Raw genomic sequence first — 23483 nt, forward strand, 5'->3', positions numbered from 1 at the left:
CTTTATTCCTGACATCTTAAATAATACTGTGTTGACTTTCAATTCTTGACCCAAGAAAATTAAATTTATAACTAAAACTTCCAATCAGCAACTTCTTTTACTGTAAAAATTCCATGGAAAACTATCCATCACTGATTGTTGTAATGCACACATTGGTGAGTTACTATGTTTTTTTTTGTCAGCAGTTGTTAAAAAGAGGAAAAAATATATAGTAAGAGGAATTCATCACAGGTTGGGCAACAGTTTAAAAAGCCAAGCAAGGTATTGTCACATCTTTCAATTATCTTCAATCATTTTGGGAAAAAAAGAAATGAAAATAAGGAACAGATGTTAAATGGGAAAAGAAGATAAAATTCCCTCCAGTACTAACCTGTCTGAAAAATCTGTGAATGAAAGCATAAAACAGAGGTTCTTACAAGTGGAGGAACAATCCTTCCCTCCCAATATTTTAGAGTCTAAATTCTGTTCTTAACTAACGCACCTTTTTTTTTTTTTTTTTTTGGAAATACAGTCTTAGAGAAAAACACACAATTGAAATATAAAAACAGCATCTAGTCTAACGTAATCCAGACTAGTCCTGTTCAATCTAATCCAATCCAGTTCAGTCCAGTCCAGCCTAATTTGTCCAAGCTAGTGCAATCAGGTATAAACTAGTCCAGTTCAGGCCAATTTGGGTCAATCCAATCAAATCAGATCCATTGAGGTCTAATCTGTTCCAATCTCAGTTCAGTCTAATCCAATTTAGACAATTCAACAAACAGGTATTAACCCTCCTACATATAAGGTTCTCCATTAATTGGGTATAAAAAGACAAAAAGATACAAATTTGAAAGATGGTGATACTTGAACTAAGCCTTAAGGGAAAAGAAGGATTCTGAAAGATGCCTATCTGTGAGTATGAGGGTGAGAGGAGACAGACATTTCAAATCCATGAAAACAAAATTATTTCCAGATGATTGTAGTTAGGCTAGCTGTTATATCATAACTAACCTTTTATATGGAATTAAAAATATGATAGAGAATTAGTGACACAAATATTAAATGAAGAAAAGATGACTAATTGTTCTTTCTTCAGATGTGGGAAGTGCTTATGACATAACTTAAATTCTGAGTGAAGTATAATAATAATACTAACAAGCATTTATACATCACTTTAAGGCACGTGTTATACATTGTGATACAAAACTTATATATATGCCATTGATCATGTTTACATTATTAATGCTATATTTTGTATATCACAATGAAACATGTATCTGACAAATGCTATGTGTTGTGTAACACACATTATTGTGTGATTGTTATGTGAATGTAAAAAATACTTGCTGTATTTGGCATGTGACATGTATGTTATATAGCAGTTGTGTGCCACACATATGAAAATATGAATGGAATATAAATATACATTTAGATGAACATAAATGACATAGATATGTTAGTAATGATACTCATTTATAGGTATACTCAGTATATTCTGGCCCTCTGATTGAAGGATTGTAGGACTGGAGGATGGAATAGAAAAGTCTTTCCAAGGCCCCTATTCAAAGAGGATTCTGATGAAAGCCATCTCTTTATGTCCTACCAGGTTCACCCTTTTTACTTGACTCTATCATGTCCCTAAGAAATCTCTTCATCAGGAAACTTACCATTCTTCCATATTATCACAGCTATGAAATTCACCTCTCATCACTACCCTTAGTTCCCTTTTGCCAACTGATTGGAGCACTGGAGTGCTAGACTGAGGAGTAAAGCACCTCTTTTGGCATTTTAAGAAGACTCCCAGACCAGCCATTCTCATTCCTCTATCTCTATCTTCCTCCAAATATGTTTTATATACACATGTATGTACATATATATACAGACACACACACACACATATATATCATGTGTAGTTTTAAGATATATCTCGAAGGAACCTAAATCACTGTTGAGTTATTAGTTCTTCCTCATGAGAAGTACTTGAACAGAGAGAGAGACTATTCATTGTTTGGGGATGCTGAATAGGGATTTGTACTTAGGTACAAATTGGACTCAATCATTTCTGAGGATCGTTCCTGCTCTGGGATTCCCATGATTCTGTGACCTTCACCTTCTGGCAGTCAGAACTAGGACCTGGTTTACCTGATACTTTATCTTTTCTTCCATTATACAAAACCAATAAAGCAGATTCAAGATGCTGCCAGCCACCATGCATAAGTTATGCTGCAGCCAGAGACAGGTTATGAATGAGTAAAAGAAATACACAGATTCTCCAATTCTCTTTAGCCAATAGTTTGCAACTCTTTGTCCAACTAATCTATAATTAGAGATGTTTCCCCATCTCAGCCCATGTCCGGGAGAAGGATTAATGAGCCCTAGAACAGAGAGAAAGGAAATATTGAGATTTGTCCACTACTGGGCATTCAGTGTAGAGCCCAAAACACTGTTGGCCAAAATATCCACTATCTTAAATTGCATTGATGAAGGCATTAACATCTAAAACAAAGAAGATGATGATCTTTCTGTTGTTTTCCATGGTCAGACACACTTGAAAAATTATATCTTGTCCTTGAAATACTACATTTAAAGAAGGACATTGACAAGATGGAGGGTGTGCAGAAAAAGATGACTAGGATGGTTCACTAGAGACTGTAACATATGAGAAATGAGTGAAAGAATTAGGTGACATTTAGCCTCAAGAAAAGCAAGCAAGGGAGAACATAATACAAGCTTTCAAGTATAGGAAGGGCCTTCATGTGGAAGAGGAATATTTGACTTTTTCTGCTTGAATAGAAATACTCTGTAAAGAGTATTGTAAGAATTAATAAATATAAGTTGCAAAGTAACAGATTTTGGTTCTATACAGGGTGTCCCAAAAATTTAAGTGCAGTTTAAAGCTATCAACCCTTAAAACTGCATTAAGAGAATGTATAAATGGTATACAGAAAAACTTGTATAAAGAAAAACTTCCAATCAAAACTGTCCAGAAAATGAAATGTACCGTTTCATATGTACTGCTTCATCCGTATAGGCATTCTTGAGTGTAAATAGCAATTATTCCTGTTCTAGCCAGAAACTGAGGGTCTTCCGCTACCAGAATGTATTTTTTGGTAAGGCAAACTAAGGCATCTTTTGCCTCAATTCATACCTCGCCTTTAATCCCTGAATGAATGCTGTCTCAGGCAAACTGAGACCCAAGGAAGACCTAAGCTTAAAAGGCCAAGGTCCCCACTCTATCAGGGGCCATAAGTCATCTTGACTTATGTCTTGCCACTGAACTCTGATGATTCTTGAGGAAAAAGTGAGACTGATGACTTTGCACAGCTCTGTATCTCTTAAATCTAATTCACTTGCAAATCAAGACATTTCCCTCCTGATATTATTGGCCCTCTTCTAGAATGAAGGACCAACAACAACAGGAACAGCAAAAAGCTAAATGATATGACATAAGGTAGGTTTATAAGGGAATTCTGCATGAGAAATAAGGTTATATTAGAGACCTCTAAAGCCCCTTCTTGCTCTGAATTTCTATCAATCATTCAGGCCAAATTGTCTGGGATAGAGATGAGCTAGCTTCTCTTGCAAAGGAAAAGGGCCTTGGAGCTTTGGGGAACTGCATAGAACCTCAATGTGCTTCTAATGGAAGGAAGATTTCATTTCCAACTCAATTCTCTGACCTAGATATGACCTGTGGTAGTCAATTATCCAGTAGTGGGGAGGCTTCAGCAAAATGGAGAGACATGTCTCCTCTCATTGGTCACTATCATTGCTTAGCCTAATCTAAAGGGAGACGAGTGGCGGAGACTTCCACTTACCTCATCTTTTCCCCTCTCTGCTGTACAGAACCTACCTCCAGTCTCCCCACCTTCTTCCTACACTTAACTTTTGTTTGTCCAAGTTTATGCACGCAAAGAAGGAGAGTGGGGATGCACAATCTGGAGAACATATTCCAGTCTCATTTTTGCCACATACGTGACCCGGGACATTTCCCTTATCTTCTCTGTATCTAAGTTTCTGTAAAATGAGTGAGTTAGATTAGATCGGCTCTAAGTTCCTTTTCAGCCCTAAATCTATGATCTGTGATTTCCAAGGTCCCTTTGATCTCACATTTTACCATTTCATGAGCCTGGAATACTGGGTCAGTGTAGATGATCCAGATGGGAAATCTAGGCTCTGAATCCTCTTTATCTCTGGGAAGATATTTGGAATTATACCTCCAAAGTTACAAAAATGTGCATAACTTTTGACTAAGCCCATATGCTAGATTTTTTTTTAAAGGAAAAGATCCTTTATGTACAAAGATATTTAAAGCACTATTTTTTCTTAGTGGCAAAGAACTGGAAACTAAATGGGTATACAATGAGGAAATGACTAAACAAATTGTGATATATGAATGTAATAAATACTACTATGCCATAAGAAAATATAATTTTAGAGAAACCTGGGAAGACATATATGGATTAAAGCAGAATGAAGTGAAATAAACCCAGAATAATTCATTCTTGTAACATTGTATATAATATCTATAATGCTATATACATATAACATTGTTGTATAATGTTATTATATCATATTATATAACAATATATACTAGCAATCTTGTAGCATTGAAAGTTTATAAAGACTTAATAATTCTGACCAATCAGTGACTAGCAATGATTCCAAAGGACCAATAATGTAAAAGACAATCTGACAAAAAGATGATGGACAAATATGCAGAATAAGACATACATTATTTTTAACATGAACAATGGAGATTTGATTTGCTTTCATTATGCTTATTTGTTACAGGGATTTCCATTTCCTCATTTTTTTCCCTTGGGGAGGGGAAAGATGTAGAGGGAAAAAATGCTTGATTGAAAAAGACAAATAAGGAAAAAGAAAATCCCTCTTCCACCAATCCTCTTTTCCTCAGTAGTAAGGCTTTCTACTTGCATAAGTGGGATCTCTCCCCCAATTATTATTAAGTTATAAGCAACCCCTTCAGTGAGCTAGACAGGAAGAGACAAGACATTGAAAAACAGAAATGGGAGATTGGTGACCAAAAGCTCAATGAGTCAACAGTATAACATCTTCTTTGGGACTTGAAGGCTCATGTTTGTGGGCACTCTCTCCACTAATAAATACTGACAAACTGGAACTTTTCCAAAAGATGATGACAAATTTGGGGCAAAGATTAGATACTTCAGAATATGAAAATCAACGGAAGCAACTGGGGATAGTTAGCCAGGAAATGATGTAAATCACAGTCTTCTTCACAAGACTCTTTAGCCAAAATATTCGTTACACAGGAATCAACCAGGTGATGAATTCTGCTAACCTAAGCAAGGTTTTTGACACAGCAAACATACAGTTTATCTTTAGGTCTGTAATCACATTGCAGCATGGCAGACCTCAAAATCAAATACCAATTTTAGGCTACATTAATAGAAAGCTAATGTCCAGGTGAGGAAAACAGTAGTACCACTGAACTTGTGAGATACATTTGTATTGATATGTCCAGTTATAAGGGGCCATATTTCATTAAGGAAATTGACAAGCTACTCCATTGGAGTCCTCATATTAAGCGATCTAGAGGAGTGTCAAAGAATATTCAGTCAATACCCTGTAAAAAATTTTGAGGAAGACATTGTCAGCCATATGGGTTGAGAGAGTATAAAGGGAGTTTATGGGCAAAGACTGGATATCTTGGCAAATGAAAATTGATAGAAGCAATTGAGGATGGTTAGCTAAGAGAAGAGAGAACTTGGGGAAGTCATGTAACTTTTAGGGTCTGAAGGTATATCATGTGTAAGACTTGTTTTACTTGGCCTTGCAGGGCAAAAGAAGAAGGACTGGGAATGGGGAGGGAAGGCAGAATTCAATTCAGTTCTAAGAGCTAACACTGGGGCAGCCCAACAGCAAATTCCTCCCCAGACTTATTAAAGCACATACTTCCTTAAGCTGAGACCTGGAATACATGTGATGAATTGAGGACCCAACTTGACAATAAAGCAATAACCCCAAGTAAGAAAAGGAGGCTTGAATTTAAGACCCAATACATACTCTCTTCCTTAGGATCTTTCTATTTTCTTTCTTGTTAGGCCTTGACCCTGAGCTACTGGAAGTGGTAAGCCTCTTCTTCCCCACTGCCAGGAGTCAAGTAGGAGGTATTCAGACCATAAACCAGTTTTCCTTCCCATCTGTCTGGGCTTAGCCTCTGTATCCTGAACAACTTTCCTCTGTCCTGGAGTTGGATTGTGTGTCTGGGTTTCTTCCCTCTTAGTTAAGGCTTTGTGCAGGGGTCCTTTCTGTGGTGTTTTATATTGTGGCTCCTCCTTCATCATTTGGGATTGGGTTTTATGTCATAGATTCCTCCCCTCTCAAAGTATGGCTTTTTTCTGGCCCCCTTCCCACTTGAGTAAAGTGAGAATGTGGGGATTTAATTCCTCTTTCCTTCTTCCTGGGCCCTGCTCCATCACTCCTTCTCCTCTCACCTGCCCTGAAGAACCCTACCCAGCCCAAGGTGGAAATTTTCCTAATAAATACAGAGATTTTTCTGGGACAATATAATTGCCTTTTAAAATATGCACTGGTCCAAATCAGAGCGTTTGCTGTTTGTTTGGCTGCACCCGCTGAGGGGGGTTTGAGGCCATTTTGCTATTTTATTTCTTGGACTGGTGGCAGTGGCTGGCCTGCTTCCATGTGTACACCATGCTGGGACTGTGTCCTGAAAAGAAACCCCATCCAATCTCAGAAAGCCATTCATTCCCCACGCCCCTCCCTCAGCCTTTGCCTGAGATGAGTCAAGCAGATGGTACAATAAACTATAATAAAGCACATAATAAGCGAGGACAGCCGGCGGGATTTAATCGCAGGCAGGAGGGAGTGAGTCACTTTGGGGGTCGGTATATGCAGGCTGCCCAGCAAACCCCACATCTCTCCTTCCTTCTGTGGCCCCTTGTTCTGTAACAAGAGGGAGGCACTCTCTCTGAGGTACTTCCATCCATCCATCTTCATAAGGCCTTCTCTATCCAGAAGCCGAATTTTGCAGGTGGACAATTTTTGCTGCCACGACTGGGATAACTGACTTCTGTTGCCCAGCTGAAAGATGTCTTGGGGCATTGTGGGGGAGAGTTGTTTATCCTGAGTAGGGGCCACCTGTGGTCAGTCTGTGCCCAAGTTTAAAGGTGCCTCTTACTATATTTGCCTCTTCTCTTGAACACAGAATCCTAAACTACTCCCCCCTACTCCCACCTAATACTTTGAGTGTTCTCTTGTAACAGCTCAGACTACCTTCTAGGTATAGTAAGAGAGTTTGGATGAGTGGGAGAAGCCTCCAAGGACTCTCCATCCCCTGTCAGATCTAGCTTAGTAAAAACATAATCCCTAGAAAATTTCTTCTACTTCCCCCCCACCTCCATCTCCCAAGCCCAAACCTCATGTGATATACTTGTGAATCCATCCTTCTAGGACAGATTGCATTCTGAGCTCTCTCTGTCTGACCTCATCTTGGACTTGTTCAATGATTTCTGTTTCAGAGTGGGCTTGCACTTGTGTGTCATCCCCAGAGGTCAAGAACAGCTCTCTGCCACTCTATGCTGCCATGCTCTGATAGGAGCTCAATGAAAACTGGAGACGGAGAAAAGAGAACAGGAGTGGGGGCAGAGGAGGAGGAGATTGAAGGAAAAGAGGAGAGAGGGAGAGAGTGGAGGAGAAAAGAATGGAAAAATAGAAGAAAGAGATGGAGGAGGAAATAGGGAAGGAAAGCAGAGGATGTGGAGGAGTAGGGAAGGAGGGAAAAGAAGAAAGCACATCTGCCCACCTGTACTTACCTGCTTGAGGATCTGAGCAGCCATAGTGTGACTACAGTCAAAGATGATGCGGAATTCTCGGCCTCTCTTCATTTCCTTGAGCAGGGGCCGGGAGTCATCCGAGTCGATGGGGAGCTGGCGGATCTTCAGGCGGATATTGTAGCGCGATGGGGCCATGATGAGCTCCTGCAGTCTGATGAGGCCTTTGGAGAGGGGAGGTCAAGCAGTGCACATGCACACACAAGCACACACACACACACACACACACACACACACATATGCCAAGTTATTACCCAATGACATTTCCTGATTCTATGTACCCTTCACCTCCCCAGCTATGCCCCATTCTTACTGGGCATAATGCCTACTAATCCTGGGGTTCAGACCTCTGGAGATCAGTGCATCCTATCCCTGTGCAATGGAAACTCATGAGCCTAGGGGAGTCTGAAAACTCAGGCTGAACAGACTAGATTTAAGGAGATTGGTTGGTTTCTGGGAAAAATAGTTGGTGTGGACTTGTGGGTTATGAGTTGCTCTAGGTAGCCTGGGCCCCTGTCCAGACAGTTGAGAGCCAGCCAGTGTTTGTGAATATGGAAGACTATTGTTTTCCTCCCTGAAAACAGGGCATTACATCCTTCAGCCTGATGGTCTGCAAAAGGATTCAAACCAGATACTTTTTAGAGAAACTCAACCTTCTAGTCACCAGTCCCAAGACCAAATCACCTCCTTAAGATAAATGGCTGCCTTCAGTCAAATGAACTTCCTTCTGGGAAGAGAAATATGTAAAAAAATGGGAAAATCTCTAGAACTAGACCTAGAACACTGAGCTCTGAACACCAATGGCCCTGGTTCTGCCACTAAATTGATGTGTGATTTTTTAAAAGTATCTTTCAGTGACATCTGAAAGTGAGAGAGTTGGCTGAAAAGCACAAATTGAGAACAGTAGGATTATAAGGGTCACCCAGTTTATAAGATCATAGACTGTGAGTCAGAAAGAATCTTAGTGGAATCCATCTCCAACATTTTATATATGAAGAAACAGAAACATGAAAAGATGAAATGGCTCAACTCATGTCACACAGCAATACTGGTATCCAAGCTTTCCTAATTCCAGATCCTTGTTTACTATTCTAACCTAGAGCACCAGTGCAGAGAAAGGTCATGCTCATAGTACTAAAAGGTGTTTAAGGCAAGATTTGAAACCAGATCTTCTTGACTCCAAGTCTGGTATTCTCTATAATTATCAGTGATAATTAATTGATTAATTAATTAATTAACTTTGCTATTGTTGGTGCCTCCTAGCTATTATTTTTTAAACTGAGCTGAATCAGTTTCCTCATTCTGAGTCTTTGAGAAATTAAGTGGCATAAACAGCCAAGCTGGCATTTGAACTCAAAGTCCCCTAACTCTGGTCTGGTGTCTCTCCCTTAGATCAATCAGGCTGTCTCCCTCACAGATATTCCAGTTCTGACATTATGTGAGATGTGTCAGATCAACTTTGTTGTAAATTCTATTTAATATTGACACTTGTTGCTGGTATTGTGGGTTCTGTCTTCCTGGTCTTTTGCTTGTGTCCATAAATATCCTCTCACAAATGAAGCCTATTAGGGGAAAGACTGCTCAGGATGCTATTTGAGGACCCAGCCCTCCTTTCTCCCAGTCCAGTTCATGGCACCCACTTCATTGCTTCTCATTGTACCATGTGAATCGACCTTGGGGAAGGGCTAGGCATCTGGGAAGCCACAACCTAGGTGAATGGGCTCTGGCTGCAGAAGTCCCTCCTTGTCAAGCCAAATACAGCTTGAGCCTGGTGTATTGTGACCCACATTCTCCAACAGGAAATGTCAAACCTGTTTCCCATCAGTATGTCCCTGGAGGATGCCTGCTTCTCTGTAGTAAAAGCGGAGGAGAGGGGGATGGGAGGGAGCAAGAGAACTGTTTTCCTAGTGTATCAGTATTGAAATTTCCTTCCTGGTTATATCTTTAAACCAACTCTCAAAATAGACCATCTGCAGTGAATTTTGGTTACTTGTGAAATACTTTTTTACATTTCACATCTTCTATAAGCCCCTAATGGCCCTGTGAGCCAGAGATGACAGGTTTTCTGCCCATTTTACAAATAAGAGAAGTGAGGTTCAGTTAGCTGAAGTGATATAACTGAGACCACTCTGTCTATAAGTGGCAAGGCTGAGCTTTGAATGTAGGCCTCCAGATGTGACCACAACCCCTTTATCTTGTAAATCCAGACTCATAATTTATCACAGCCTATAGAAGCCCCAGATCATCTAATCTAATCCCCTTATTTTTCAAGAAACCAATATCTAGAGGTCACATGACAGGTGCAACATTATACAACTAGCAACAGAATTACTAAGGCTGTATTAAAATGAGCTTTCCTGACTCCCAGCCCTCAGCTTCTTCCCTCACACTGTGTCAGCTTCCTCTTGCTACCCAGGATACTTCTGAGTCACTTCCCTCCATCCTCTTGCAAACTTTAGTTTGGTTGGGGAGATCTAGGAATGGAAATGATTGGGAGAGTAAATCTACTGCCACAACAAAAACAGCAAACCCACACAGAAGGGACAAGCTCAGTGGCAAGGAGCCCGTAACTCCCAGCTCCATAATTTTCCTGGAGAACCAGTGTGAGGCAGCCCAAAAATCACATCTGAATTTCTGCTCTGCTCCTTGGGCTATGGACTTGGGCAAATCCATTGAGCTTTCCTGGACCTCAGTCTCTTAATCTGTTAAATGGGCATTATAATAAGAGTTGTAGGGACTAGCTGACAAGGTGCTGAGGCTCAAATGAGATGAAGTCTATGAAGTATTTGGCAAAACCTACAGAAGACACTAGTCTTGAAAGTCTCTCCAGCTCTAAAGTGTCTGTAATCACAGACCCACAGAATGCCTTGCTGGATAGTGCTGCTCTGTGTGTGGGTGTCTGTCTCTCTATGTCTCTGTTTCTGTGTCTCTCTGTCAGTCTCTGTTTCTATGTCTATCTTTGTTTATTATTATTTGTCTCTATGTCTATCCTATCTGTGTTTTTGTCTTTCTGTCCTCCTTTTTCTGTGTGTCTCTCTGACTTTTTCCTCTGTGTGTGTGTCTCTATATCTGTCTCTTGTCTCTGTCTCTGTCTCTCTCCCTACCTCTCTGGCTTTCTGTGTCTCTCTCTATCTCTGTCTGTCTCTATCTGTCTCTGTCTTTTTCTCTGTCTCTCTTTCTCTATAGCTCTTTCTCCTCTTTTAATAGATCAAAACTACACTAAGAATTTTTGAATACCTTGGACAACCACTAGATACACATATTATTCTTATTAAAATAAATAAAATATTAAAATAAAAGTCTGATCCTGTCATTAAAGACCCTTTTGAACCTGGCCCCAGCATTAGTATATTTAGAGGTCCTCAGTTCTTAAGCCTCCCTCCCCACCACAACCAAGGTTGACAAAAGTAAAGTTGACCTGACTCTCTTCCCTCAGAATGGAGAACGGCCCATTTATAGTCTAGCATGGGTGGGGGAGTAGAAGTGAGGGATGAGCATTGGGTTTGTGTAGCCTTGGTAAGTTTCCTAACAGTATAATGAGTTATTAGACTAGCTGGTCTCTGAATTCATTCCCAAAAGTAAATCTATGTTTCTATTCTATTCTAATATAATAATATGATGTAATATAATGTTATAATGTAATATAATGGTGAAGGATTAGAGGATAGGAGTTTTGAAGAGAAAAACATGGGGAGAAAAGGTTACTTCCATAACTTCAAACTACTTTTGGAGAGGAAGGGAAGAAACATTTCTTAAATGCCTACAATATATCAGGAATTCCTTATAATAATGCTGAAAAGTAGGCACTATTGTGCCCATTTTACTGTTTAGGAAAAGAGGAAGAACTATTTAACCTCTGACACAAGAAGTTAAGTAACTTGCTCAGGATGAAACAGCTAGGAAATGTCCGAAGCTAAATTTGAACTTGGGTCTTCTCAAGTTCAAGCCCAGTGTGTTACACCACCTCGTCATTAGAAAGATACAAATATTGGAGGTGGGAGAAAGGAATTCTGAGTTTCTAAATTCAGTATTTACCTTGCAAAAGCATCATCAGTTGTAGGTTGTGATATTGTTGGTGGAAAAAGTCCTTCCCTTAAGCAGACTTTTCCCGAATCTCAGCCCTCTTACTTCCTGCATGACTTTGGAAAAGTTCCTCAAACTCTCTTGGTCTTAATTGTGCCTCAAGTGCAAAATCAGAGCTTCGGAATAATTTGATCTTTATTCCCTTCGAGTTCTAAGCTTTTCTGATCATCCTTTTTCTTGTTATCAAATTCTTTTTGGATTGAACTTCTCATTCTTAGCAAAGGTGCTTGCGGCGTTTACATATCACCTGAGGGCCTGTGGTGACAGGAAGCTGCTTCCTGCCTGAAACTGAACACAACTGAAGGGAACAATTTAAGTTGAAGAATCAATCACTGATGCAATGGAAAGAGTTTGGGACCAGAGAGCTGGGGTCTGATTTGGATTATGGTACTGACTCTCACTGTATAGCCATAGGCAAGTGCCTGCCCCTCCCTCAGTTTCTCCATCAGTAAAATGAAGGGAACAGTCTAAATTATTTCTAAATTATCTCCTAGTTCTAACATTCTCTAGCTTTAATTGAGCAATTAATATGTATTGATTACCTACTATGTACAAGATCTTCTAATCAACTCTTTACAGAAAAACCAACCATTATATTAGGGACCTTTTTCAAGAACACTTTGTAAAAGCTCCTCAATATTTTATTGAGATATATCTATTTTATACAGAAATATTTTATTAATATATTTAATAAATTAATTAATGTCATATAATACATATAATGTGTTATATAAATATATTTTATATATCATCTACAATCCCCAAAATAGCCTTCCCAACTTTTCCTTCCCTCATAGAAGTCTACCTCTTATAAATAAAAATTTAAAATAAAAAAGAGAAGAGGGGGGGAATTCAGCAAAACTGCACATCTCAACCAAGTCTGGGATAACACAAAGTATCCCAAATGTCTTAGTGCAGTTTCAAGCTACTAAAGCTATTTTAATCTTAATTTAAAACTGCTTTAAGATCTTTGAGGGGGGAACTAGTGGATAGAATGCCCTGCTAGGCCTAGGGGTCAGATACTTAATAGCTATGCGACTCTAGGCAAGTCACTTAACCTTGCTTGCCTCAGTTTCCTAAGCAGTAAGATAAGCTAAAGATGAAAATGGCAAACTAATCCAATATCTCTGCCAACAAGATCTGAAATAGGATTACAAAGAGTTGGATGTGAGTGAAATGACTCAGCAATAACAATAACAAAAGAGTTTTTGGTGTTTAATACCTGTGATTTCCCACTTCTGCCAAAATCTCTGGCTTTTTTAACATCATGAGGGTGTAGGTCTCCTATCATTTGTGAGAAAGTGTGGATAAGAGTCATGAAGGAAAAAATATATATTTGGGGGATATATCTGGGGATCTGACAAAGGGTAAAGAGAGACCCGATACCTTCTGACTCCAATATGCTGACTCTATGACTTTCAGTGAGAGGTAAGTGATATATAGTCAGAGACGTTGGAGATGAACTAGTTCCTGTCCCCCACTTTACAGAGGAGGAAACTGAAGACCAGTAGACCCACTTGGATCCAGGTGACAGATCCAAGGTCATACAACTAGTAAATCAAAGAGATAGTATTTGCAGCCAGATCCTTTCCCTTTGAATCCAAGTTAGAAGTGCAGCAGGAATTCAGAAAAGGGGTAATCAGAGAAAGCTTCATAGAGGAGCCTTGATAGATGGATAGAGAAGAAATAAGCAAATGTTGCCTAGAGATGATATTAAGGAAATGATTTCTATTTCTACAGGGAATTTAAAAGCTCTTTCTTTATCTCAGTCCTAGTGAACTCTGCTGTTCCAGTATTATTATCTTTAATAAAGGAGGAAGGAGACAATCAAAAAAATCAAATCATTTGTCCAGGGCACACAGGTACTGAAAGTCAGAGCCAGAAGCATTTGTCCCTGCCAGTCTGAATGTAACATGCTTTTATTGGAGTGGTTACTTCCATGGCTTCTGAGGGGAAGGTGATTTTCACAACAATTTCTTCCAGAAGCCTGGCATTGGAAGGCTTGTGAGTAGGGTAGCTGGGGATGGATGGACTGGGGAGAAGGAGACCCTGCCCTGTGGGACCTCTGCCTGGGAGGAGAGAAAGCAACCATGGACTAAACCCTTGAACTGACCTCTTGGGAACATGAGTTGGCTTACATTTTTGTTGTGAGGCATGGGGAATTTGGGCCATTCCCTGAGATCCTTCTACACTGGCACCTACCTGTGCTGTCATCATACACCACAGTCGCTGACCGCCATTTCAGATACTGGACGAGATCAAGGATGGCGTGGCTGAGGGATGCGTAGTCAGGGTAGAGATTCACATAGAAGGTGTCTTTGTTATCCAAGGGATGGTGTTTCCAGCGTAGCTGGATGTGGGGTACTTCCAGAGCATTGCAGATGGACTGGACTGCATTGGTGCAAGAGCCTTGGGAAGGTCCAAAAATGGCTACGACCCCCAGGGCCAGCTGGTCACAAGCTGTAATGGAGAGAAATTAGTCAGACTATTGAACTGCAGCAGAACTGTGGCATCAAGATCTCAGAACTACAGATCTGTGCTACCCTGAGAGAAGAGGGAAAGGTTCATAAGGGGTTTCCAGTGACAAAGCTGTCACTAAGCAGGTTATGTAGAACCATCACTTTCTAGTCCTTTTCTGTTCTCTGTGCCAAAGCTCTCAGGAAGCTCACAGCACAATCCAATGATCAATCCATTCCCAGGGACAGCTATAATATCAGGGAACATAGGCTCCCAGGGAAAGCCACAGAGGTAATAATAAAACTTGCCAGAGCAGAATTTCTCTGCCACAATGAAATCTTATATGGCTCTTTTGCTATATCCTGTTAACATAGTCAACTCTTTAACCTTAGTATTAAGGCCACTTTAATGACCTACCCAGGTTCACAAAGCAACTAAATATCTGAGGCTAGATTTGAACTCAAGTTTTCCTGAGTCCAGAACCAGGGTTCTATCCACTGCACCACCTGGCCACTTAAATCATCATTTGACAACAAAGGCTTTTAATTGTCCAGACCTTCAAAATGTTTATGCAATGTTGGCCATGTGCAGTCACCCTAGCACAAACTCATGCTATCCATGCCACCTAGCTGCCATTAGGTGGGAAGCTCAAATGAGATTATGCATATAATGTTTTTCATGCCCCATGATGCTTTACAGATGGCAGCCATGATTATAGATACGTCTTGTCAATTCTATGCTAACAATCTCTCTCACAACCCCTCCCTCCTTTCTACTCCCACCATCACAACTCTATGGTATCCTAGATATGACCTCATCACCTTTCACCTGGACTATGGGCAGAAGTCTCCTACAAATGGACTCCTTCCCTCCCGTACCTACCCTACCTAATCCATCCTTCACACCACTGACTGATACATAGGACTGACTGCCATTCCTTGGCTTCAAAGGCAATTGGCAGTTACTTAAACCCTGATAAATCACTGGAAGTCTTCAAAGGCAGGATGGATGTTTCCTCTTGGGGGATGCTGTCAAGGAATTCCTGTTCAGATACAGGTTGGACCAGATTCAATTCAATTTATAGGATCATAAACTTTATGGTAGAAAGGACCTTAAGGGGCATGTGATACCACCCCTTCATTTTATAGGTGAGAAGAGTGACTTGACCAAATTTATACAAGGGGCACAAAGAGGTAGAATTCAAATCCAGAGCCTCTGATTCTATGTCCATCACCTTTGCCTTGGTAGATTGGCACAGTGTCTTCAATTGAATTGAATTCTTAAGTCCCTACTATGTGCAAGGTATCATGTTAAGCTCTAGTGAAAGACAGAGAAGAAGATAAATTTCCTGCTCTCAAGGAATTTATGTTCTATTTCAGGGCTTCTTAATCTTTTAAGAGAGAGGAAGGGAAAAGAAGAGGGAGGGGTAAAGGAGTGGAAGAAAAGAAAAAAGAGAAAGAGAATAACTAATATCTCATTCTGGCCATGAGTTCCTGCCCCGAGTTTTGGATAGAATGAAGACAGGATCTCCTTTTATCCAAGAAGTTTTTACATGATCCTAGATATATGTGTGTGTGTGTGTAAGAATATATATATGTGTGTATGTGTTTGTATGTGTGTATGTGTAAATATGTGTGTGTATATGTATATATGTATATATATGTATGTTTACAAATTAAGCACTGATAATAAATCATAAAGAAATTTATTTTAAAACAAGTTATTTGTTTTACAAAACATAATGTTATTAACAACAATTTAAGAAACTGTGTTCTACTATGCCCAAAGGGCTATCAAACTGTGCATACCCTTTGACCCAACACCGTTTCTACTGGATTTATATTCCAAAGAGGTCTTAAAGGAGGGAAAGGGACTCACATACGCAAAAAATGTTTGTAGCAGCCCTTTTTGTAGTAGCAAGAAACTGGAAACTGAGTGGATGCCCATAAGTTGGAGAATGGCCGAATAAGTTATGGTACATGAATGTTATGGAATATTATTGTTCTATAAGAAATGATCTGCAGGATAATTTTAGGAAGGCCTGGAGAGACTTACATGAACTGATGATAAGTGAAGTGAGCAGAACCAGGAGATCATTGTACATAGCAACAAGAAGATCATATGATGATTAATTCTGATGGATAAGCTCTTTTCAAAAATAAGATGATTCAGGCTAATTTCAATGATCTTATGATTAAGAAAGCCATTTGCACCCAGAGAGAGGGCTGCAGAAACTGAGAGTGGACCACAAGAGTATTTTCACTTTTTTATTGTTGTTTGCTTACATTTTGCTTTCTTTCTCATTTTATTTTCCTTTTTGATCTGATTTTTTTTGTGTAGCATAATAATTGTGGAAATATATATGGAGGAATTGCACATGATTAATATATATTGAATTGTTTTCCATCTAGAGGAAGGAGTGGTGGGAAGAGAGCGAAGAAATTTGGAACACAGGGTTATGCAAGAATGAATGTTGAGAATTATATATGCATGTGTTTTGAAAATAAAAAGCGTAAAAAAAAAAAAGAAACTGTTTTAGCCGATATTTGTTTGGCCTCTCCTAAACTTAAGAACCTTAGATCCTGTAATATATCAGCTCAAAAGCTATCTCCTACATGGAGCCTTTCCTGATTTCTCCCAGGCTGAAATTCCCTTTAAAATTACTTTGTATTTATTTTGTACATGTCTATGTACATACTGTCTCTCCTTATAGAAAAAATTTGAATAATTTTACTTGTCCCAGAGTGGAATGGCCTGCCTTGGAAGGTAGTGAACTTTCCAACACTAGTGTATCTATTTGGAAAGGCCCCTTATAATGGTGGATTATATGGTAAGCTTTCAGTCAGGAAAAACCTGAATCCCTGAAATGCATTAGTTGTGTGAACATAGTGAACATCACTTAGTCATCCTGGGTCCCAGTTAAAACTTCTTGAAAGACTTTTTATGTTTTTGTATCCTAATACCCCACAGAGTACCTGACACATAATAGGTATCTAATATAAATTTGCTGATTGATTAACTGATCCATGGATTGGTTCTGATGGACAAGGAAGACTCTGATTAAAGCCAAAGCTTGCACCAATGCATTTTTATCCATCCCATCCAAGGCTGGGGGCAGGAACCCTTAGCCACAATGAGATATTAGTTACTCTCTCTTTTTTCTTTCCTTCTGCTCCTTTGCCCCCCTCTCTCCCTTTCCCTTCCCTTCCCTGCACTCTCTGCGGCACATAATGGTGCTCTCAGAAGAAGGAGTCAAGGATGGGGGATGTAAGCAGCAGCTTCTGCTCTTCCTGCAGCCAGGCACCGCCCCCAGAGTTCTCAGGGCAGCAGGAGGCCCCTGTTCTAACAGCACTCAGAGCCCGGGCAGTAATTACATTATTATACGAGGCTTCAATTTCGAATCCATTTTCTGGCCATTTCCCTGTGACTCTGTGGCTCACAGTCGTCGCCGGAATCCACAGTCTGAGTACAGAGTGGTTTTTCTCCTTCCGTGGCAATTGTAGTTAAAGCAAGAATTATCCCAATCAATTTGTGTCTTAAAAGGAATTGAGCAACCCAGAGAATAAGTGAAGGGACAGGAGCCTGGGGAGTGCTGGGTCGATTCCAGACTTGCTCTGCTCTGGCCAAGAAGAGAAACAGCCTCAGTATAAGTAGTACAGAGAGAGGCTTTGTAGCCTGCTGGATGGAGGCCAGACTCCTCTGCCTGCCCTTTAGTCTCTTTTCATGAGGGAAGGCCAAGCCTGGGCCTTGAGAGCTTTGACCCTCCCATGACTGTGTTGGATGGGGACCTGGACCTAAAGGTGGTTTAGTAAGGAAAAGGAATCAACTCTTTGCTGCTCAACATCAGCCCCTAATCTCAGAACATGCTAACCTCCTCTAGTCCATAACCCTGGACAGCAACATCCAGTTATTCCATCCTTACTAGTCTTTGGTCAACATGAAAAGAGATGGACATAGTCTAGATACAGCCTCAAAACTTGTGAACACCCAGAAACTACAGCTTTACTCACTGGAGTGTAGTCTTTTTACTTCCTACTTCTCTCTCTAATTCCTGTCCAGGTTATTAAGCTGGTTAGACTTGACCAATGATCATCTATAAGCATCTATTCCATGTTAGGCAATAAGCTAGATTGCTAGAGATAGACACACCAAAATAAAGAATTACTGTAGTCAAGAAGCTTATATTTCACAGCTCTTTAATCTGAGGAAGTTGAATTTTATTTAAAAAAATATATTTTTGATAAGTATATTTCAATATATTTTATTTTTACATTTATAGACATTATTCTGATAAGGGGTTCCTAGGTGAAATTAGAGGACAAGGACTCAAAAAAACCACTTGGATATATTTTATTAATGGGAAACTACATGTGTACCTAATATATTCAAAATGAAGAAAAGTCAATTAGTGAGGGAAATACTAGGCACTGGGGAGAAGTCGGGAAATTATAATAATGATGATAATAATGATAACTAACATTTATATAGTGCTAACTATATGCAGGCATTGTGCTAAATGCTTTATAATTTTATCTTATTTGATCCTCATAATAACCTTGGGAAGTAGATGCTGTTATTATTCTTATTTTGCAATTGAGGAAACTGAGACAAATAGAGTTTAAGTGACTTGCCCAAAGTTTATAGCTAGTAAGTGTTTGAGGCCAAATTTGAACTTAGGATTTCCTGACTCCAGGACCAGTGCTCTGATTATACCTAGGAAAGACTGCATGCAATTGGGAACATTTGAACCAAGCTCTAAAGGTGGCTACGGATTCTAAAAATTTGAAGTGACAATAGAATGCACCCCAGGCATGAGGTAAAGTCCATGCAATTTCAGAGAGAGTGGAAATGGAATGTCACCAGGAAGGAAAAGTATGTGTGGTTGGAATGAAGAACACATAGACTACAGCATAGATTATGGAACTATGTAATAAGACTAGAAAAGTTAAGTTGGAACCAGATGATTAACTTTCAATGCTAGAGGAATAGGGGAGGGAAAGGAAGTATGAATGAGGAAGTGAGGGATATGGCCAAAATTGTGCTTTAGGAAAACCATTTAGAGGACAGACTGAAACCGGAAGAAACTTGAATTATGAAGATCAGTTAGAAGGCTACTGAAATGATCCAGGTAAGAGGTGATGAGATGTGCACTAGCATGGTGCCCATGTGATCAGAGAAGGAAATGGGTATAAGCAGCTGTGGAGGTAGAAATGACAAAGTCTGGCAACCACTTGGATATGTAAGTAAGAAAGAACATAAGGGAGAAAATATAGTCAAGGATGATTTCAAAGTTTGGAACCATAATGGAATGAGAAAGATAATAAGTGCATGCTAAGCTTTGGTTAAGATTTAGTAGTACAGTCTTGATGGAGACAGCATAATTGGATGTATGGTAGGATTCATTTTCTGAGGAGAAACACTGCCCTCACAGTGGGGTCCCATAGGGAAGTCACTGGCTGCCTCAGATTACCAAAATGGTCTATGACACAAAGTAAAGAACCTTTGTTCTCTTCACTGAAATGTCCACTAACCTAAATCTCTCTTGGACTATTACCAACTAATTAATCAATTAATCAATATATACTTGTTAAGCTCCTACTATGTGCAAAGCACAGAGCTAAGTGCTAGGGATAACAAAGACAGAAAGAGATAGTACCTGTTCTCAAGGAGCTTACATTCTAATTTGGGGATATATGGTATTGTGGAAAGAGTGCTAATTCTGGAGACAAAAAATATGGTTCATATTTAACCTCTGCTGCTTATTCCCTGTGTGACTTAGAATAAACCACTAAAATTTTTCTGGGCCTTAGTTTCCTCAGTTGCAAAATGAGGATGCTGAAGTACACGGTCTCTAAGTTGGCTCTTGCCAGTTCTAAATTAATGGTCTTCTGGTCATAAGTACATACAAGATATATACAAAATGAAGGCATAGTGATTGGGGGACATCATCAGCTGGAGAAGTAGGAAAGGATTCTTGAAGGATATTTAATGAATGCTTGTTAATTTGAGTTGAAATCACAGACTTGACTGTCAGGAGTCAGAGCTTGCACCTAAGCTCTGAGATTGGGCCAAGGTGAAAGCTCAGTCTATTGTCCCCAGATTTCACTGGCTCCTCAGCCTCTTACTGCATTCTGGGAACTACTCTGTGAATTTGCTTTTTCACACTTAGATTGGGGATCTCTGTGACTCCTGGTAGAAAACTGACTTTAGTTTCAAAGTTCCTGGAGACCTTCATCAGGAAGCTCCTGGAGGGAGAGTGGGAAGCTTGGAGAATCTCAAAGCACTGAGTTTGGCTGTTGTAGGACTACACCATATAGCAAAACTATGAATGATAGCTTCAGAAAGCCCATAAGTGTGGGAACTTGGGAGGTAGCATTAACAAAGCAAGACTCTAGTTCTTTGAGGTGCCAGGGAAAGGAGAAAACCATTAACATGCCCAGATTCACAAGGCCAGGATCCTTTGCACTGAGCCAGGCCTTCCAGGCCTTGACCCAATAAAGGTGTTACTAAAGGTGTTGTTGGGTTAAGTTTTCATGTTCTGAAGGGACTTACTTGACAACTTGGTCTGATTGGTTGAGATTTATCTTTTCCCACATCCCGAGGAAAAAAATCACATATTCAGGGTCCTAAGCTTTTTTTTTTCCTTTCTCTTTTTCTTCTACTCTTTCTCTTAGTTTATTTCCATCCTTCCTCCTCCTCCTTTCTTCATATCCCATTTCTTTTTTTCTCTCTTCCCTCTGTCTCTATCAATTTTCTTTCTTGTACTCCTTTCAATATCTTTCTACTACTTCTCCTCTCCTCTCTTCCTTATTCTTCCCTTCCTTCCCTCAATCTTCTTTACTCTCACTTATATCTTTGTTTCTATCTCAGAGTTGGAAGAGATCTTCCAATCCAGGCTCAGCTGAGAATCACCTCTAAAACATCCCCCAGAATGTACCCATCCATTGGGGAATGGCTGAACAAATTATGGTATATAATGATGAACAAGATGATTTCAGAAAAATCTGGGGGAACAGATGAACTGATTCAAAATGAACTTAAAGAGAATATTGTACACAACAATGGCAATATTTTACTATAGTCAGTGCTGAATGATATAGCTATTCTCAGCAATATAATGATCTAAAACAATTCCCAAGAACTTGTGATTTAAAAAAATGTGATCCACCTCTAAAGAAAGAATGTTTGGAGTCAGAATTCAGATTGAAACAAACTTTTTAAAAACTTCATTTACTCTTCTTTTTGTTGTTTTTTAAATATGTTTTCTTTTGCAAAATGGATAATATGGAAATGTTTTTCATGACTTCACATGTATAATCTGTGTCAAATCTTGCTTTCTCAAGGTGGTAAGGAAAGAAAGGGAGAGAACTTAGAACTCATTTTTTTTTCAGTTAGTAGCAGTTGATTGATTTTAATTTTTTATTAAAGATTTTATTTTTAAAACATATGCATGGATCATTTTTCAACACTAATCCTTGTAAAATCTTGTATTCCAATTTCCCCTTCTTCCCCCAATCACCCCCTCCCCTAGATGGCAAGTAATCCAATATATGTTAAACATGGTAGAACTATATGTTAAATCCAATATATATATACATATTTATAAAATTATCTTGCCACACAAGAAAAATTAAATCAAAAGGGAAAAAATTAGAAAGAAAATAAAATGTGATTAAACAATAACAAAAAGAGTGAAGATGCTATGTTATTATTCACACCCAGTTCCCACAGTCTTCTCTCTGGGTGTAGAAGATTCTCTTCATTACCAGACCATTGGAACTGACCTGAATCATCTCATTGTTGAAAGAGCCACATCCATCAGAGTTGATCATCATATAATCTTGTTGCTATGCATAATCATCTCCTGGTTCTACTCACTCCACTCAGCATCAGTTCATGTAAGTCTCTCCAGGCCTCTCTGAAATCATCCTGCTGATCGTTTCTTATAGAACAATAATATTCCATAACATTCATATACCATAACTTATTCTGTCATTCTCCAACTGATGGGCATTTATTCAGTTCTCAGTAGTAAGATATATTGCTACTACAAAAATGGCTGCCACCAATATTTCCGCACATGTAGATCCTTTTCCCTCTTTTAAGATCTAGTTGGGATATAAGCCCAGTAGAAACGCTGCTGGATCAAAGGATATACACATTTTGATAGCCCTTTGGGCATAATAGAACTCAATTTCTTTTAAAATGTTAAAAATTGTAATGTAATTAAGAAAAACAAAAAATAGAAAAAAAATATGCTCTAAAGTGATTATCCTGTTTTCACTTGGAAACCAAGGAAAAGAAACCACTAATAACTCCTACTTTTAGATAGCACTAATAATTAGAAAGTCTGCCCTTTTGCATACCCTTTTCTATATACATCTATAATAATTCCTAGTTCTGAGCCAAGTCTAGTCCCCTTTCCAAATGTTAATCCTTCAAACATGATAGACAGCTATCATATCTTCTAACTTTTCCTTCTGGGATAAATCCTGCTCCATCACAGTTCCTTCAATTAATCCTCATATAATCTTGAAGCCCTGTACTATCCTGATCCCCTTCCACTGGGTACACTTTAGCTTATCAATGCTATTTTTAATATTAGGTATCCCAGACTAAAGATAATAGTCTAATTATAGTTTGGCCCAGAGTATCAATTTGTTTACTTTGTGAAATTAATGAATGAAAAGACATTTATTAATGTCTTATTATTACCAGGCACAAAGCTAGGTAATGTAGTGGAACAGTTCCTGCCTTCAAGGGAATTACAATCTAGTAGAGCTAGATAAGACATAAAGGGGAGTGTTAGATAGCAAATAGAGTTTTAGGGTATGGAGAATCACTGGGATGGTTAGTGGAGAGAAAGGCTAGTTAATTGTAACAACTTTTCCAGTGACTATAGTTGTACTGATTTGAATACTCTTCCTAGAGCAAGAGTTGGGAATGTAAGAAGATGTCAATCAGTCAACACCTATAAGTCTGATGTGTGTGTGTGTATGTGTGTGTGTGTGTGTGACTTCACATTCACTCACCCTACAGCAAGGACATGTCATCCAACCCCAGAACAGATTTCAGAACTGAGTGATTAGCTTCCCCAAAAAGGAAGAAAGCTCCTTAGAGGTTTGTTCTGGA

General features: G+C 39.2%; 1 protein-coding gene across 2 annotated transcripts in view; it reads right to left on the reverse strand.

Annotated features, from left to right (window-relative positions):
• GRIK3 (glutamate ionotropic receptor kainate type subunit 3) overlaps positions 1-23483 on the reverse strand; it is a 323335-nt gene that overhangs the window by 123879 nt on the left and 175973 nt on the right. For both annotated transcript variants that reach the window (XM_051987712.1, XM_051987711.1), the window contains exons 3-4: positions 14097-14354; positions 7794-7975 (exon numbers count right to left, since the gene is read on the reverse strand). In XM_051987712.1, coding sequence (XP_051843672.1) covers positions 7794-7975; positions 14097-14354 — 440 coding nt within the window. The remainder of the gene's footprint in view (positions 1-7793; positions 7976-14096; positions 14355-23483) is intronic.

This window comes from Antechinus flavipes, chromosome 3 (assembly GCF_016432865.1).
Source record: "Antechinus flavipes isolate AdamAnt ecotype Samford, QLD, Australia chromosome 3, AdamAnt_v2, whole genome shotgun sequence".
In the NCBI taxonomy this organism is placed as follows: domain Eukaryota; kingdom Metazoa; phylum Chordata; class Mammalia; order Dasyuromorphia; family Dasyuridae; genus Antechinus; species Antechinus flavipes.